The 19,316-nt window shown below is 48.2% G+C and overlaps 1 protein-coding gene across 1 annotated transcript in view; it reads right to left on the bottom strand.

The window, feature by feature from the left end:
- The window catches only part of LOC129707901 (phosphatase and actin regulator 1-like), a 105,568-nt gene that overhangs the window by 21,562 nt on the left and 64,690 nt on the right, over positions 1-19,316 (bottom strand). The window contains 5 exon segments of the mRNA XM_055653351.1: positions 2,712-2,935; positions 5,480-5,765; positions 7,298-7,420; positions 9,612-9,818; positions 11,802-11,939. Of these exon segments, the coding sequence (XP_055509326.1) occupies positions 2,712-2,935; positions 5,480-5,765; positions 7,298-7,420; positions 9,612-9,818; positions 11,802-11,939 (978 nt within the window).

Here is a 19,316-nt window from a genome sequence, read left to right as displayed (position 1 = left end):
TTATCCATTTTGGTGGCAAAAACAGGAAAGTAGACTATTATCTAAATGGTGGCCGACTAGGAAAAGGGGACATGCAGCGAGACCTGGGTGTCATGGTACACCAGTCATTGAAGGTAGTCATGCAGGTGCAGCAGGCAGTGAAGAAAGTTAATGGTATGTTAGCTTTCATAGCAAAAGGATTTGAGTATAGGAGCAGGGAGGTTCTACTGCAGTTGTACAGGGTCTTGGTGAGACCACACCTGGAGTATTGCGTACAGTTTTGGTCTCCAAATCTGAGGAAGCACATTATTGCCATAGTGCAGAGAAGGTTCACCAGACTGATTCCTGGGATGTCAGGACTGTCTTATGAAGAAAGACTGGATAGACTTGGTTTATACTCTCTAGAATTTAGGAGATTGAGAGGGGATCTTATAGAAACTTACAAAATTCTTAAGGGGTTGGACAGGCTAGATGCAGGAAGATTGTTCCCGATGTTGGGGAAGTCCAGGACAAGGGGTCACAGCTTAAGGATAAGGGGGAAATCCTTTAAAACCGAGATGAGAAGAACTTTTTTCACACAGAGAGTGGCGAATCTGTGGATTTCTCTGCCACAGAGGGTAGTCGAGGCCAGTTCATTGGCTATATTTAAGAGGGAGTTAGATGTGGCCCTTGTGGCTAATGGGGATCAGAGGGTATGGAGAGAAGGCAGGTACGGGATACTGAGTTGGATGATGAGCCATGATCATATTGAATGGCGGTGCAGGCTCGAAGGGCCGAATGGCCTACTCCTGCACCTAATTTCTATGTATCTATGTTTCTATCCTTGATCAGACTTTACTGGCTTTACCTTGCACTAAACGTTATTCCTTTATCACGCATCTGTACACTGTAAATGGCTCGATTGTAATCATGTATTGTCTTTCCACTGACTGGTTATCACGCATCAAAAGCTTTTCACTGTACTTCGGTACACGTGACAATAAACTGAACTGAACCAAGATGTACATGTTTAGTGTAGGTAGACACAAAATGCTGGAGTAACTCAGTGGGTGAGGCAGCATCTCTGGAGAGAAGGAATGGACGACATTTCGGGTCGAGACCCTTAGAATTCTCTCCATCCCTCTCCCGTCCCAGTTCTCCCACTATGCTTACTGTCTCAGACTACATTCTATCTCTGTACCGCCACTCCCCTGACATCAGTATGAAGAAGGGTCTCGACCCGAAACGTCACCCATTCCTTCTCTCCAGTGATGCTGCCTGACCCGCTGAGTTACTCCAGCATTTTGTGTCTACCTTCGATTTAAACCGGCATCTGCAGTTCTTTCTTCCACTTCTTATACATGTTTAGTGCAGTGGAGTTGAGTTGCATTGAGTTGATTTGAGTTGCGTATAGTTTAGTCTAGTTTAGTTTAGTTTGGTTTAGTATTGTGGAAGAAATAATAATATCCTTCTTCATTGAATTGGAATTGAACAAGGTAACGAAAGGGTGTTTTGGATGTGACAACTGCCAGCTCTCGCTTGACCAGGTGCAGAAGAAGTTTGTGGGAATCGACAAAGTAAGATTAGACGGATTACCTCCATTCTGGGAATGTGACGAATTGTGGATGGTGAATGTAAACATGAAATGGGAAGAGATAACAAAGCTTGTTTACATTTCTGAGAAGTTACAGTGGATCAGCTGCGCCCCCTACCGCTGGTAGCGTAGATACGTTGTAGTAAATGGGAGGCTGATAATCGGCTCGAAATGGGGATGGTGACGTGGGCCGCCTGAAAGATGCGATAGAATAATGTCACGATGCCCTTGTTTTACGTTTGATTTGTATTAACCATCTGTTGTTGAATAAGATGAACATAAGCCACAGTATGTTCCGACTAATGAAATAGTTGGAACCCATGTGGTGATAGAATGTCTTTGTAGAATGGTATCTAACAAAGGTAAACTAACATTATTTACTTCACAGTAACTGTCGGCTAATTCTGCTGGGAAGTCAGAGAACTGGTGAGCAGTTTACTGCAGCCATCTCTCCATGATATCATGCAATAATGTCTCTTGAAGCAAGCCTGCAAAGTCTGGAACTTTTCATTTTTCCTTTAATTTCCCTCTAAATTAATTTCTTCCACAAATATAGTTTAGCGTAGTTTAGTTTAGTTTGGGTTAGTTAGTTTAGTATAGTTTAGTTAGTTTAGTTTAGTTTAGTTTAGTTTAGTTGTTTAGTTAAGTTAGTTTAGTTAGTTTAGTCTAGTTTAGTATAGTTTAGACTAGTTTAGTTAGTTTAGTTTGGTTTAGTTTAGTTAGTTAAGTTAGTTTAGTCTAGTTTAGTCTAGTCTAGTTTAGACTAGTTTAGTTAGCTTAGTTTAGTTTGGTTTAGTTAGTTTAGTATAGTTTAGTTAGTTTAGTTTAGTTTAGTTGGGTTTAGTTAAGTTAGTTTAGTTAATTTAGTCTAATTTAGTCTAGTCTAGTTTAGACTAGTTCAGTTAGTTTAGTTTAGTTTGGTTTAGTTTAGATTTGTGTAGTTGAGTGTGGTTGAGTTTAGTTGGGCTTATTTGAATTTAGTTTAGATTAGTTTAAATTAGTTTAGTTTAAGTTTGTGTAGTTGAGTGGGATTTAGTTTAGTATAGTTTAGTTTGGTTTAGTTTAGATTAGTTTAGATGAGTGTAGTTGAGTGTTGTGTAGTGTGTTTGAGTGTAGATGAGTGCTGAGTTTAGTGCACTACAGGTATGGGATAGCGTACTTGTGAAGAAGCTGTCTTCATCTTCATCATCATCCTCGTCGCCCTCGTCCACTTCCTCGTCCTCTCCCTGCATGCTGAACGTGTCCTCGTAGTCCGATTCATTCGGCACATTCTCCTTGTCGTCGTCCTCGTCATCCTCGATCTCCACCGTCGGCACTTGCCGAGTATCCACCGTGTTGATCCTCACCGTTCTCATTCCAATCTCGCCCGTGTGCAGTCCTGAGCTGCCAACATAAAACCAGGCGGCACACCGTGACGTTAGTGGACACAGCCACGCGTTAAACAATCCACGTCCGTCCCAAGTTCACAAGTTAGAGCAGTAGAACTAGGCCATTCGGCCCATCCAGTCAATCATGGCAAATCCCTTTTTTCCTGCCTTCTCTTCATAACCCTTGACACCCATTCTAATCAGGAGTTTGTCCATCTCTGCCTTAAAATTATCTGCTGACTTGGCCTCCACAGCCCTCTGTGGCAATGAGTTCCACAGATTAACTGCCCTCTGACTAAAGAAGTTCCTCCTCACCTCCTTTCTAAAACAGCGCCCTAATTCTGAGGTCCAAGACTCTCTTTCAACAGACGTAGATTCACAGATTCACCACTCTTCATCTCCTTCCTAAAGGTATTTCATAGCAAAAGGATTTGAGTATAGGAGCAGGGAGGTTCTACTGCAGTTGTACAGGGTCTTGGTGAGACCACACCTGGAGTATTGCGTACAGTTTTGGTCCCCTAATCTGATGAAAGACATTCTTGCCATAGAGGGAGTACAGAGAAGGTTCATCAGACGGATTCCTGGGATGGCAGGACTTTCATATGAAGAAAGACTGGATAGACTTGGCTTGTACTCACTAGAATTTAGAAGATTGAGGGGAGATCTTATAGAAACTTACAAAATTCTTAAGGGGTCGGACAGGCTAGATGCAGGAAGATTATTCCCGATGTTGGGGAAGTCCAGAACAAGGGGTCACAGTTTAAGGATAAGGGGGAAGTCTTTTAGGACCGAGATGAGAAAATAATTTTTTACACAGAGAGTGGCGAATCTCTGGAATTCTCTGCCACAGAAGGTAGTTGAGGCCAGTTCATTGGCTATATTTAAGAGGGAGTTAGATGTGACCCTTGTGACTAAAGGGATCGGAGGTATGGAGAGAAGGCAGGTACATGATACTGAGTTGGATGATCAGCCATGATCATATTGAATGGCGGTGCGGGCTCGAAGGGCAGAATGGCCTACTCCTGCACCTATTTTCTATGTTTCTATGTACATACTTTTATTCTGAGGCTGTGGCCTCTGGTCCTAGACTCTCCCACTAGTGGAAACATCCTCTCCACATCCACTCTATCCAAGCCTTTCACTATTCTGTATGTTTCAACAAGGTCCCCCCCTTAACCTTCTAAACTCCAGCGAGTACAGGCCCAGTGCCGTCAAACGCTCATCATAGGTTAACCCATTCACTCCTGGGATCATTCTAGTAAACCTCCTCCGGACCCTCTCCAAAGCCGGCACATCCTTCTTCAGATTTGGGGCCCAAATTTGCTCACAGTACTTCAAATGCGGCCTGACCAGCGCCTTATGTAGGTAGACCAAAATGCTGGAGAAAATCGGCGGGGGAGGCAGCATCTATGGAGTGAAGGAAATAGACGACGTTTCGGGTCGAGACCCTTATTTAGCATCAGCATTTCATCTCTGCTCTCCAACCTAAAATTCATACTTTAGAGATATAGCGTGGAAACAGGCCCATTTGCTCACCGAGTCCGCGCCAATCAGTGATCTACACTATCAGTACAACTAGCACTATCCTACACACACTATGGACAATTTACAATCTTTTCCGAAGCTAAGTAACCAACCAACCTGTACTTGTAGAAACATATAGAAACATAGAAATTAGGTGCAGGAGTAGGCCATTCGACCCTTCGAGCCTGCACCGCCATTCAATATGATCATGGCTGATCATCCAACTCAGTATCCCGTACCTGCCTTCTCTCCATTCCCCCTGATCCTCTTAGCCACAAGGGCCACATCTAATTCCCTCTTAAATATAGCCAATGAACTGGCCTCGACTACCCTCTGCGGCAGAGATTTCCAGAGATTCACCACTCTCTGTGTGAAAAAAGTTCTTCTCATCTCGGTTTTAAAGGATTTCCCCCTTATCCTTAAGCTGTGACCCCTTGTCCTGGACTTCCCCAACATCGGGAACAATCTTCCTGCATCTAGCCTGTCCAACCCCTTAAGAATTTTGTAAGTTTCTATAAGATCCCCCTCAATCTCCTAAATTCTAGAGAGTATAAACCAAGTCTATCCAGTCTTTCTTCATAAGACAGTCCTGACATCCCAGGAATCAGTCTGGTGAACCGTCTCTGCACTCCCTCTATGGCAATAATGTCCCTCCTCAGATTTGGAGACCAAAACTGTACGCAATACTCCAGGTGTGGTCTCACCAAGACCCTGTACAACTGCAGTAGAACCTCCCTGCTCCTATACTCAATTGTAATTATGTGTTGTCTTTCCTCTGGCTGCTTAGCAGGCAGCAAAAGTGCATTTCGTTGTCTCTGTACTGTACACTGACAATGACAATTAAAAATTGAATCTGAAAAGCTTTTCACACTGCCTCGGTACACGTGACAATAAACTAAACTGAACTGAACTAAATTACACTGTGGACGGCTCGATTGTAATCGTGTATTGTCTTTCCGCTGACTGGTTAACACGCAACAACAGAGCTCTTCACTGTACCTCGGTACACGTGACAATAAACTAAAGTTGACGTTACCTCTCGAGCCGCTGCATGGTCAGAGCCAGGGTCTTGTTGAGCTCCTCGATCACCTTGCTGGTGGGCATGGTCGGGTGGATGGCCAGGCCGGGGGGCAGCGAGGACGTGTGCGACACCCCGTACTGCAGCTGGGAGGATTGCTGCGAGATCTTCTGCACCGAGGGGTAGGAGCTGGACGGGACGTCGCCAGCCTGCGGCGGTATGCAGATCATCACTTTCTTTGGCGGAAGAGGAGGCGAGAGTCTGACCGGCACCATGCACGGCAGCTTCACCGGCTGGCCAGCGTCTGGTGGGACAAAGACACCGTCACAGAGTCACGGTCATAGACTCACAGAGACACAGAGTCAAACAGTGCTACAGTCATACAGCACAGAAACAGGCCCTTTGGCCCAACCTGCCCACACCGACCAACCCACCCCATCTACACTAGTCCCACCCATGTTCCTCTACACCTGTCCTATCCATGTACCTGTCCAAATGTTTTTTTTTTTAAACATTAGGGTCATAAGGTTATAAGGAATAGGAGTAGAATTAGTCCATTCGGCCCATCAAGTCTACTCTTCCATTCAATCACGACTGATCTATCTCTCCCTCTCAACCCCATTCTCCTGCATTTGCCCCATAACCCCTGACACATGTACTTATCATGAATCTATCTATCTCTGCCTTAAAACGATCCTCTGACATGGCCTCCACAACAAGGCCAGCAGCATAATCGAGGACCAGTCACTCCCTCTTCTCCCCTCTGTCACCAGGCAAAAGGTACAGAAGTGTGAAAACGCACACCTCCAGATTTAGGGACAGTTTCTTCCTAGCTGCTATCAGGCAACTGAGCCGTCCTATCACAACCGGATAGCAGTCCTGACCCCCGCGTTTGACCCGTATCCATCTAAACCCGTCCTATCCATATACGCGTGTAACAGTTTCTTAAACGTTGGGATAGTCCCTGCTTCAACTACCTCCTCTGGCAGCTCGTTCCGTACACCCACCACTCTCTGTGTGAAAAAGTAGCTGAGTTTAGTTTAGTTTGGAGATACAGTGTGGAACCAGGTCTACAAAGTCCACACCAACCAATGATCACCCGTACACTGGTTCCCTCCTACACACTGGGGACAATTTACAAACCTACAACATGTACGTCTTTGGAGTGCGGGAGGAAGCGAGAGAAAACCCACGCAGCCACAGGGAGAACGTACAAACTCCATACTTGATTGGACTTTGCTGGGCTTCACCTGCCACTAAACGTTATTCCCTTATCATGTATCTAGCCCAGCGCTTCTCAACCCTTGCGGAATCCTTGAAATCATTTTCATGTCTCAGGGATCCTCTGACTTCGGGGTTTGCCGGGCCCGCCGCCATTTTGAGCCGCCATTTTGACTCGCGTCACAACGGCCGATCTTTGGCGTCACAACGGGGACCCGTCAGCTGCGTCACAATTGATAACGGCGACGTCTCCCCGCTTCACGCACAGCTGGGGATTGCCGGGCCCGCCGCCATTTTGAGATTGTCAGCCGCCCAACGCAGTTGGCCTGCCGCTATTTTGACTCTAGTTTGTACTATGTCTCTCGGAACCCCGAGCGACCTCTCACAGAACCTTCGTGTCCCGGGGAAATGTCTCGCGGAAGTCTCGTGTCCCGGGGAGATGTCTCAACCCCAGTTGAGAAACGCTGATCCAGACACTGTAAACGGCTCGATTGTAATCATGTGTAGTCTTTCCGCTGGCTGGTTAGCACGCAACAGAAGCTTTTCACTGTACCTCGGTACACGTGGCAATAAACTAAACTGAAGCTGAACTGAAGGGAATGGTAAACCACTTACCCCTGATGGCTCGTAGGTGCCCCACTGGTCTCTTGGAAGTGCAAAGGGCGGAGTCGTGTGAATAGGTGGTTTGCCGATCGGCCTGTCGTCTTAGCCGAGGAATGGTGTAGGCGGTGGGGAAAGCTGGAAAAAGGGGGACACGTTTAGAGGCCTCACTTGCCGGATGAAAGAACCGATGCTGATTTACACCGGGGATAGACACAAACTCACAACGGGCACAATCACGGTGGCGCAGCGGTAGAGTTGCCGCCTCACAGCGCCAGAGTCCTGGGTTCGATCCTGACTACGGGCGCTGTCTGTACAGAGTTTGCACGTTTTCCCCGTGACCTGCGTGGGTTTTCTCCGAGATCTTCTGTTTCCTCCCACACTCCAAAGACGTGCAGGTTTGTGAGTTAATTGGCTTGGTGTATGTGTAAAAAACTGTCCCAAGTGTGTGTGGGGAGATCGCTGGTCGGCGCGGCCCCGATAGGCCAATGGGTCGATTGTTCCATGCCGTATCTCAGACGTAAACGAGACTAAAACGCTGGGTGTATATCCGCGGGGAAAGGCAGCATCTCTGGAGTCAAGGTCGAGGTGACTTTGCAGGTCGATACCCTTCATTGGGCTGACAGTCGGGGAGGGGGTGAACTAGAGGTATGGGAAGCTACAGCACAGAGCACATACATCCTGCATCGATGGCCGGGGAAAGGTGGAGCCCACAATGGTCCATTGTTGGCAGGCGACGAGGTGATAACACAGGGATCTATACGCGGTGAATTTAGCAAGAGGACCAGTGTGGGGGAGGGATGGAGAGAGAGGGAATGCAAGGGTCACCAGAATTCCATCTGTGGAACTCTCTGCCGCAGAAGGTAGTGGAGGCCAGTTCATTGGCTATATTTAAGAGGGAGTTAGATGTGGCCCTTGTGGCTAAAGGGATCAGGGGGTATGGAGAGAAGGCAGGGATGGGATACTGAGTTGGATGATCAGCCAATAGTCAATAGTCAATGACTATGCACTATTGGCTCTATTGACTAATGGCCTCTATCCTGCACCTATTATCCTGTACCTGCCTTTTCCATACCCCCTGTATCCCTTTAGCAAGCAAGCACCACATCTTTGCTCCGATGTGATTACAACCCAGCATAGAGGCCAATATGATCTCTAATGATCAAGTGAATGGCGGTGCAGGCTCGAAGGGACGAATGGCCCCCCTCCCCCTGCACCTACTTCTTAGTTAGTTATTTTTTAATACAACATTTGTAAGCAGCTGGGTGCGACTTCATACTTTGCAATGGGCAGTTTATATAACCAGTGCCGAACAAATATTCTCTAATTTCGAGATGTAACCCCTGCACTTGTCCCCTCCCACCTCCCTTGACCCCCTCCCATCCATTCATTTAGTTAGTTAATTTTAATACAACATTTGTTAACTTATCTGGGTGCGAGCTTCTGGTTCAATGTCAGACATATATAAGTGGTGCCTACATGTGAAATATTGTTGAGGATTTCGAGAGTGTTTGCTTAGGAAGGAAGAGGTTGTCAGAACTAGCAGTTCACTCGACACTTGTTCCATCCATTCATGCCAACCAACACTGGAACATCTGCCATTTGGAAGAGATGATTGGCATGGATCTTGCATTCCTCAGCACTAATTTACCACAAACCCAACTATTAAACCAGGACAGACACTAAATGCTGGAGTAACTCAGCGGGTCAGGCAGCATTTCTGGAGAAGAGGCTGTGGAGGCCAAGTCAATGGATATTTTTAAGGTGGAGATTGACAGATTCTTGATTAGTATGGATGTCAGAGGTTATGGGGAGAAGGCAGGAGAATGGGGATGAGAGGAAAAGATAGATCAGCCATGATTGAACGATGGAGTAGACTTGATGGGCGCTAATTGTGCTCCTATCACTTAGGGAGAATAGACAGTAGACAATAGGTGCAGGAGTAGGCCATTCTGGTAAAGCTCCTCTGCACCGTCTCCAAAGCCTCTGCATCTTTCCAGCAAAGGTGCGACCAGAACTAACCAAACTTCTATAGAGCTGCATCATAAGACCCTAAGACATAGAAGCAGAATGGCTCGAGTCTGACGTAAGATGGCGGAGTAAACTTGATGGGCTGAATGGCCTAATTCTGCTTCTAAAACTATGAAACGTCACCTATCCATGTTCTCCAGAGATGCTGCCTGACCCGCTGAGTTACTCCAGCACTCTGTGAAACGTCACCTATCCATGTTCTCCACAGATGCTGCCTGATCCGCTGAGTTACTCCAGCACTCTGTGAAACGTCCTTTTGTAAGCAGGTATCTGTTGACGGGAGGGTGCAGGTACTTACCGGCTAGGTGGTGGGCGATCCTGGTGAGCGGTTTGGGGGGCAGGGCAGGGGGCTGTTTGGGGTGGGGCTGTTGCTTGGGGGGCGTTTCAGCACCGTCGCAGTGGAAAGCGACCGTCTTCTTTGGTGGGAGAGCCAGGGCTGGTTTGGCTGTCGTCTCCGGCTCACTCAACCCCCCCGTTCCACTGTCGCCGGGACTGTCATCTGCAGCTGGAAGACACAAGCAGAGGTAGATGTTCAAGATGCAGAGGCGAACCCTTCACAGGTGCTGAAGGCAAAGAAACTATAGAAAATAGGTGCAGGAGTAGGCCATTCGGCCCTTCTAGCCAGCACCGCCATTTAATATGATCATGGCTGATCATCCAACTCAGTATCCCGTACCTGCCTTCTCTCCACACCCCCTGATCCCTTTAGCCACAAGGGCCACATCTAACTCCATCTTAAATATAGCCAATGAACTGGCCTCAACTACCATCTGTGGCAGAGAGTTCCACAGATTCATCACTCTCTGTGTGAAAAGAATTGTTCTCATCTCGGTCCTAAAAGACTTCCCCCTTATCCTTAAACTGTGACCCCTTGTTCTGGACTCCCCCAACATCGGGAACAATCTTCCTGCATCTAGCCTGTCCAACCCCTTAAGTATTTTGTAAGTTTCTATAAGATCCCCCCTCAATCTTCTCATCGAAGCAGATGCTCAGTGAGGCGCTGGTCAGGCTGCGTTTAGTTTACATTAATTTCGAGATACAGCGCGGAAACAGGATCTCGGCACGACCAGCGCTCCCCGCACACTAACACAGGTCTACGCACACGAGGAGACAATTTACATTGATGCGTTTTTTACCAAACCCAATTAACCTACAAACCCGCACGTCTTTGGAGTGTGGGAGGAAAACGGAGCACCCGGAGAAAACCCATGCAGGTCACGGGGCGAGAACGTGCAAACTCCGTACAGACAGCACACGTGGTCAGGATCGAACCCGGGTCTCCGACGCTGTGGAAGCAGTTTTGGACCCCGTAGCTGCGGAAGGATGTGCCGGCTCTGGAGAGGGTCCGGAGGAGGTTTACGAGAATGATCCCAGGAATGAGTGGGTTAACCTATGATGAGCGTTTGACAACACTGGGCCTGTACTTGCTGGAGTTTAGAAGAATGAGGGGGGGACAAATAGTGAAAGGCCTGGATAGAGTGGATGTGGAGAGGATGTTTCTGATGGTGAATCAGTGGAATTATTTGCCACAACCGGCTGTGGAGGCCAAATCATTGAATATTTTTAAGGCAGAGATAGATAGATAAGGTCATAAGTGACAGGAGTAGAATTACGCCATTCGGCCCATCAAGTCCACTCCGCCATTCAATCATGGCTGATCTATCTCTCCCTCCTAACCTCATTCTCCTGCCTTCTCCCCATGACCTCTGACACCCGTACTAATCAAGAATCTATCCGTCTCTGCCAAATGTTTCCACGGACCTGATTCTTGAGTAGTGCAGGTGTCAGGGGTTCTGGGGAGAAGCGTGGGAGGAAAGAGAAGATCTTTGTGAAAACCCACGCGGGAGAACGTACAAACTCCGTACAGACAGCACCTGCAGACAGGATGGAACCCGGGTCTCTGGCGCTGTAAGACAGCAACTCGACCGCTGTGCCGCCATCCAAATCCCCCTAGAAATGGTTGGAATACATCTAATGGCTCGACTGTAATCAGGGGCCACAGTTTAAGAATAAGGAGTAAGCCATTTAGAACGGAGACGAGGAAACAATTTTTCTCACAGAGAGTGGTGAGTCTGTGGAATTCTCTGCCTCAGAGGGCGGTGGAGGCCGGTTCTCTGGATACTTTCAAGAGAGAGCGAGCTCTTAAAAATAGCGGAGTCAGGGGATATGGGGTGAAGGCAGGAACGGGGTAGTGATTGGAGATGATCAGCCATGATCACATTGAGTGGCGGTGCTGGCTCGAAGGGCCAAATGGCCTACTCCTGCGCCTATTGTCTATTGCCTATTGTATATCGTCTCCACGACTGGACAGCACCCACAAAAGCTGACTGTAGATTGGGGATGATCAGCCATGATCACATTGAATGGCGGGCTGGGGGGCCGAATGGCCGACTTGGAAAAGTATTGATTGTACCTCCTCCACGACGCAATAACCTGAACTGAGCTAAGGGGGGGGGGGGGCGCCGACCGTTGGAAAAGTGTGATTCACCTGGTTTGTCGAGGGAGTCTGAGCAAGGATTGGTGTCATCATCGATGGCCGTGGCCAGCGCTGCCTCAGCCTCCCCTTCCTCCAGCCGGGATGTCCGCACCTGCCCGTTCTCTACCACCTCCTCCTGAGCACATCCATCTGAAACCAGAACCGCAGGGCACACAGAGAGTGAGAGAGAGAGAGAGACAGACAGAGAGAGAGAGAGTTACCCCACAACCCTGCATTGAAATTGCCAACTGCATTGAAATTGACACCTTTCCCCTTCACTATCCATATCCTTCCCCTCTAGTTGAGAACTATTTTCTGCTCACTGTATCTCCCTAGGATTCATTTCGAGTGGGCCAAAACAGTTACATTGAGAAGACTAGAATATAAAAACTGGGATATGTAATGCTGAGGCTCCATAAGGCGCTGGTCAGACCGCATTTAACGTATCGTGAACAGATTTGGGCCCCATATCTGAGGAAGGATGTGCTGGCTCTGGAGAGGGTCCAGAGGAGGTTTACCAGAACGATCCCAGGAATGAGTGGGTTAACCTATGATGAGCGTTTGACAGCACTGGGCCTGTACTCGCTGGTGTTTAGAAGGATGAGGGGGCACCTCATTGAAACGTACAGAATAGTGAAAGGCCTGGATAGAGTGACAACAGACAATAGACAATAGGTGCAGGAGTAGGCCATTCGGCCCTTCGAGCCAGCACCACCATTCAATGTGATCATGGCTGATCATCCACAATCAGTACCCCGTTCCTGCCTTCTCCCCATATCCCCTGACTCCGCTATCTGGATATGGAGAGGATGTTTCCACTAGTGGGAGAGTCCAAGACCAGAGGTCACAGTCTCAGAATTAAAGGACGTTCTTTTGGGAAGGAGAAGAGGAGGAATTTCTTTAGTCAGAGGGTGGTGAATCTGTGACACACGGCTGTGGAGGCCAAGTCAGTGGGTATATTTAAGGCAGAGATAGATAGATTCTTGATTAGTACAGGTGTCAGAGGTTATGGGGAGAAGGCAGGAGAATGGGGTTAGGAGGGAGAGATAGATCAGCCATGATGAATGGCGGAGTAGACTTGATTGGCCAAATGGCCTAATTCTACTCCTATGACAATGACAATAGACAATAGACAATAGGTGCAGGAGTAGGCCATTCGGCCCTTCAAGCCAGCACCACCATTCAATGTGATCATCCCCAATCAGTACCCTGTTCCTGCCTTCTCCCACATCCCCAACTCCGCTATTTTTAAGAGCCCTATCTAGCTCTCTCGTGAAAGCATCCAGAGAACCGGCCTCCACCGCCCTCTGAGGCAGAGAATTCCTCAGACTCACCACTCCTTGTGAGAAAAAAGTGTTTCCTCGTCTCCGTTCTAAATGGCCGCTCTTATGACCTCATCCTGCCTCAGGCCTCACATTTAGTTCAGAGATAGAGCGCGGGAACATGCCCTTCGGCCCACCGGGTCCGTGCTGGCCAGGTACTATCACAACATGTGGGCAGGGGCATGGATAGGACAGGTTTCGAGGGATTATGGGCCAAACACAGGCAGGTGGGACTAGTGTAGATGTGGCATGTTGGTCGTGGTGGGCAAGTTGGGCCGAAGGGACTCCATGACTCTACTTGATGTGAGACTGGCAACTTGTCCACAGTATCCTGGAATAGTTGGCTGTCCAAGCATGGCAGTAACGACCAAGAGTGACTCCCCCAGTGGCCGGATCACCAACGATGTGAGAACTTCATTCACACGAGAATGATCATGTGAAAGACATTTTCAAAGCTCGGGCACAGTGACCCTAGAATAATAATTGTCTACATTTAATTCTGCTTTGCTTTTTTTTATTTTTTATTTTTTTTTAGACTTATTTATATAGCACATTTTTAGTCAACTTGCATTGACCCCAAAGTGCTTCACATAATTACATTACATTTACACACAGGCAAAGGTGGGTGAAGTGTCTTGCCCCAAGGACACAACGACAGTATGCACTCCAAGCGGGATTCGAACCGGCTACCTTCCGGTCGCCAGCCAAACACTTAGCCCATTGCGCCATCTGTCGTCCCACTATCGACACTCAAAAGCCATGAAGAACGCGCAAACCTTTTGCATGGAACGGGCTGCACGGTGGCTCAGCGGCAGAGTCACTGCCTCGTGGCGCTGGAGACCCAGATTCCATCCGGACTCCGGCTGCTGTCTGTGCGGAGTTTGTATGTTTTCTCCCCGTGACCAGGTACAGCAGGGGTTCGGCGAACTTGTTCTACATAGGGGCCGGGCCGGGACGCACGTCTGTGAGCGGATGGCGGGCCACATCTATCACGTGGACACATGGATCCCGCCCCGGATGGCAGGCATCAAATAATAATAATAATAATAATAATAATAATGTTTTCTTTATAGGGACAGTGCACATTTTGCATGTAAATATGCGAGATTGTAGCTAATCAGCAGCTAATTTCCGTCTCTAGTCCCAGGCAAAGGTAGGTGAAGTGTCTTGCCCAAGGACACAACGACAGTACACACTCCAAGCAGGATTCGAACCGGCCACCTTCAGGTTGCCAGCCGAACACTTAGCCCATTGCGCCATCTGTCGCCCTAATCCCACGTGTTGGCAGAAGGTGCGCGGCTGTGCTGGCGGCTTTGCGCAGGATGCGGTACAGACGGAGCTCGGCGCTCGGCGGGCTGGATGAATACGGGGAAAAAATATCTGCCTGCGGGCCGGATGATTTTGGGTTACGGGCCGCATTCGGCCCGGAGGCCGTAGGATGCCGACCCCTGACGTACACTAACACTATCCCACACACTGGGGACAATTTACATTTTGACCCAGCCAATTAACGTGCAAACTAAGAGAGGGGAGGGAACCGCAGCACCAGGCGGAAACCCACGCGGTCACGGGGAGAACGTACAAACTCCGCACAGAGAGCGCCCGTGGTCAGGATCAAACCTGGGTCACTGACGCTGTGAGGCAGCAACTCTACCGCTGCGGCAACTCACCGCTTCAATAACCCCGCATGAACCAACCAACTACACGAAGACACGACGATACCTCTCCCCTTCACACCCCGACCTTTTACACCAACATCCCTTCCTCTGGGCCTCACTCTTCATGCCTCATTGAACATAGAACAGTACAGCACAGGAACAGGCCCATCAGCCCACAATGTCTGTGCCGAAACATGAAGCCAAGACCAACTCTTATCTACCTGCACACGATCCACATCCCACAAGTCTCATAAACACCACGATCGCATCTGCCTCCACCATCACCCCTGGCAGCGTGTTCCATTCATCCACCAGCCTTTGTGCAAAAAAACCTGCCCCGCACCCGTCCACAAGTCATAGGAGTAGAAATAGGCCGTTCGGCCCATCGAGTCCACTCCGCCATTCAATCATGGCTGACCTCTGCCTCGTAACCCCATTTTCCTGCCTTCTCCCCGTAACCCTTGACACCCGCTCCAATCAAGAATATATCTATCTCTGCCTTAAAAATATCCACTGGCTCGGCTCTCCTTAATCTCTGCCCCTCTCACCTCAAAAGCGAAATATTGCAAGGAACAGATCGAATTAGGTGTATTTTTCTTCTTGACCTAGGTACAGTGAAAGGTTTTGTATTACATGCAATCTAAACAGGCCAGAAAATACAATGTACAGATAACTACACTAAAGTGTGACTGCAAGTACAATAGGAAGTTCATTTCTTACGTCATAGGAGCAGATTCAGGCCATTCGGCCCATCGAGTCTACTCCACCATTCAATCACGGCTGATCTATCTTTCCCTCTCAACCCCATTCTCCTGCCTTCTACTCAAAACCCCATGACACCCGTACATCAAGAATGGAGAAACTCAGTGGGTGAGGCAGCATCTATGAAGCAAAGGAAACAGGCAAGGTTTCGGGCCGAAACCCTGCCTATTTCCTTCGCTCCATAGATGCTGCCTCACCCGCTGAGTTTCTCCAGCATTTTTGTCTACCTTCGATATTCCAGCATCTGCAGTTCCTTCTTGAACACTAATCAAGAATGTATCTATCTCTGCCTTCAAATATCCATTGACATATCCACTGAGATGTTCCCAACATTGGGGTGGGGGGGGAAGTCCAGAACCAGGGGCCACAGTTTAAGGATAAGGGGTAAGCCATTTAGAACGGAGACGAGGAAACACTTTTTCACACAGAGAGTTGTGAGTCTGTGGAATTATTTGCCTCAGAAGGTGGTGGAGGCCGGATCCCTGTATCCTTTCTAGAGAGAGTTGGATTTAGGTTCTCTGGATACTTTCAAGAGAGAGCTAGATAGGGCTCTTAAAGATAGTGGAGTCAGGGGATATGGGGAGAAGGCAGGAACGGGGTACTGATTGTGGATGATCAGCCATGATCACAGTGAATGGCGGTGCTGGCTCGAAGGGCCAAATGGCCTACTCCTGCATCTATTGTCGATTGTCTAACCTCCACAACTCTCTATGTTGGAAAGAATTCCACAAATTCACCACCCTCTGTCTTAAGAAATTCCTCCTCATCTACTTCCTAAGCATATGTCCTATAATTCTGATGCTGTAACCTCTGGTCTTAGACTCTCCCATTAGTGGAAACATCCTTTCCACATCCACTCTATCCAGGCCTTTCACTATTCTGTACGTTTCAATGAGGTCCCCCCCTCATTCTTCTAAACTCCAGCGAGTACAGGCCCAGTGCTGACAAACGCTCATCATAGGTTAACCCACTCATTCCTGGGATCATTCTCGTAAACCTCCTCTGGACCCTCTCCAGAGCCAGCACATTCTTCCTCAGATATGGGGCCCAAAACTGCTCACAATATACCAAATGCTGTCTGACCAGTACCTCAGCATTACATCCCAGTTTTTCTATTCTAGTCTTCTCAAAATAAGTGTTCTGGACTGCTCAAAATGAATCTTAGGGAGATACAAAGAGCAGAATATAGTTCTCAACATGGTAACACACGGGTGTCACAGCGGTAGAGTTGCTGCCTCACAGCGCCAGAGACCCGGGTTCCATCCTGACCTATTCTAGCTCTCTCTTGAAAGTATCCAGAGAACCCGCCTCCACCGCCCTCTGAGGCAGAGAATTCCACAGACTCACCACTCTCTGTGGGAAAAAGTGTTTCCTCGTCTCCGTTCTAAATAGCTTACCCCTTATTCTTAAACTGTGGCCCCTGGCCCTCTGGACTCCCCCAACATCAGAAACATGTTTCCTGCCTCTAGCGTGTCCTTTGGCTCAATGGGACGAATGGCCTACCCCTGCACCTATTTTTCTATGTTTCTGACATGGGGAACTATTAATCTGGGCCTACCTGATCTCACGGTTGCCAAACACTTTAACTCCCCCTCCCATTCCCACACTGACCTTTCTGTCCTGGGCCTCCTCCATTGTCAGAGTGGGGCCCAGTGCAAATTGGAGGAACAGCACCTCACATTTTGCATGGGCAGCTTACACCCCAGTGGCATGAATATAAATTTATTTAACTTCAAGTAACCCTTGCATTCCCCCCCTTCTCTCCGCCCCTCCCCCACCCTAGTTGTACCAACTTGAAGGTGGTCTTGTTGAGTCTCATTCTCTGTAACTCGTTTTCACCCAGCCCACGGCGAACAATGGCCTGCTTACTTTATCAGCGTTACTTTTTTGCATAAATTTCATTCATTCATTCATTCTATATCTCTTCTATATCTCTCTATACCATTAGGTCTTGTGATAGGAGCAGAATTCGGCCATTCGGCCCATCAAGTCTAATCCACCATTCAACCATGGCTGATCTATCCCTCCCTCCTAAACCCACATCACCGTCTATCTCCATCGTTTCCCTTCCCCCTGACTCTCAGTCTGAGGAAAGGTCTCGACCTGAAACGTAACCCATTCCTTGTTCTCCAGAGATGCTGCCTGACCCGCTGAGTTACTCCAGCATTGAGTGTGTCTACCTTCGGTGTAAACCAGCGTCTGCAGTTCCTTCCTGCACTATTAATCTCGCCGTTGCTCTAACGTGAAATTATAGGCCACTATCAACACTGTTAAACGTCATGAGGAAGCAATTAGTCTGCAGTGTGTCGGGATGGTGTTGAGAATTTGGCATACAGCATATTCAATTCCATTCTCTAAGGATGAAGGTTCATGCCTGCTCGATCGTTCAGTCTATAATCTCCACATTATTCAGCAAAGCAAGCACACTGCCCTGCAGGGGAGCCAAAAATAGCCCTCTAATTATATTGTGGCAGTGGAGCGGAATTTTTTAGTGGGAGGTAAGCAAGAGTGGGAGGTAAGGTGGAGGCGGGTTCTCTGGATACTTTCAAGAGAGAGCTAGATAGAGCTCTTAAAAATAGCTGAGTCAGGGGATATGGGGAGAAGGCAGGACCGGGGTACTGATTGTGGATGATCAGCTATGATCACATTGAATGGTGGTGCTGGCTCGAGGGGCCGAATGGCCTAGTCCTGCACCTATTGTCTATCTCGAATTAGGACAAACCCTTCCTCGAACAGAGGAAAATAACACACACATTTGTTTGGCAGTACTGACAGAAAACTGGTTAAGGAAGGAGATGAGGAGGAATTTCTTTAGTCAGAGGGTGGTGAATCTGTGGAATTCATTTCCACAGACGGCGGTGGAGGCCAAGTCAATGGGCAGAGATTGATAGATTCTTGATTAGTACGGGATGTCGGGGGTTATAGGGAGAAGGCAGGAGAATGGGGTTGAGAGGGAAAGATAGATCAGCCATGATTGAAAGGTGGAGTAGATTTGATGGGCCGAACGGCCTAATTCTGTTCCTACGGCATGTGAACATGAAAATAGTTCAAATAGAACATGTCAGGACGGCACGGCGGCGCAGCAGTAGAGTTGCTGCCTCACAGCGCCAGAGAGCATGGTTCGATCCTGACTACGGATGCTATCTGTCCGGAGTTTGCACGTGAGTTCTCTCAACTTTATTCCTTGGAGTGCAGGGGTCTGCATGGTGGTCTTATAGAGGTGTATACGTTCATGAAAGGAATAGATCGGGCAGATGCGGAGACTTTAACCCAGAGTAGGGGAATCAATTCAATTCAATTCAATTATTGTCATTGCACAGATACAAGTATGGGTACAACGAAATGCAGTTTAGCGTCAGTCCATAGTAATAGTGCAATATAGAAATAAAAATACAGAATAAGCAAACAATGTGGACGGAGAGACTGGAGAAATCTATCGGCGGGACTCCGAGATCCAGACGGGTTTGAGATGAGAGGGGAAAGATTTTAATAGGAACCTGAGGGGGTAACGTTTTATGCAAGGGGTGGTGGGTGTATGGAACGAGCTGCTGGGAGGAAGTAGTTGGGGCAAGTAAAATCACAATGCTTAAAAAGCATTTAGACAGGTACATGGAAAGGACAGGTTTAGAGGGATATGGGCCACACGCGGGCAGGTGGGACTAGTGTAGGTGGGGGCATGTTGGCCGGTGTGGTCAAGTTGGGCCGAGGGCCTGTTTCCACTCTGTATGACTATGAATCTATGAGGGTGTTGGGTGCCTGGAACGCGTTGCCAGGGGCGGTGGAGG

The sequence above is a fragment of the Leucoraja erinacea genome, chromosome 2 (assembly GCF_028641065.1).
Source record: "Leucoraja erinacea ecotype New England chromosome 2, Leri_hhj_1, whole genome shotgun sequence".
Lineage (NCBI taxonomy): Eukaryota > Metazoa > Chordata > Chondrichthyes > Rajiformes > Rajidae > Leucoraja > Leucoraja erinaceus.
The sequence above is the reverse complement of the archived record's forward strand: the minus strand, read 5'-3'. Positions and strand labels throughout refer to the sequence as shown.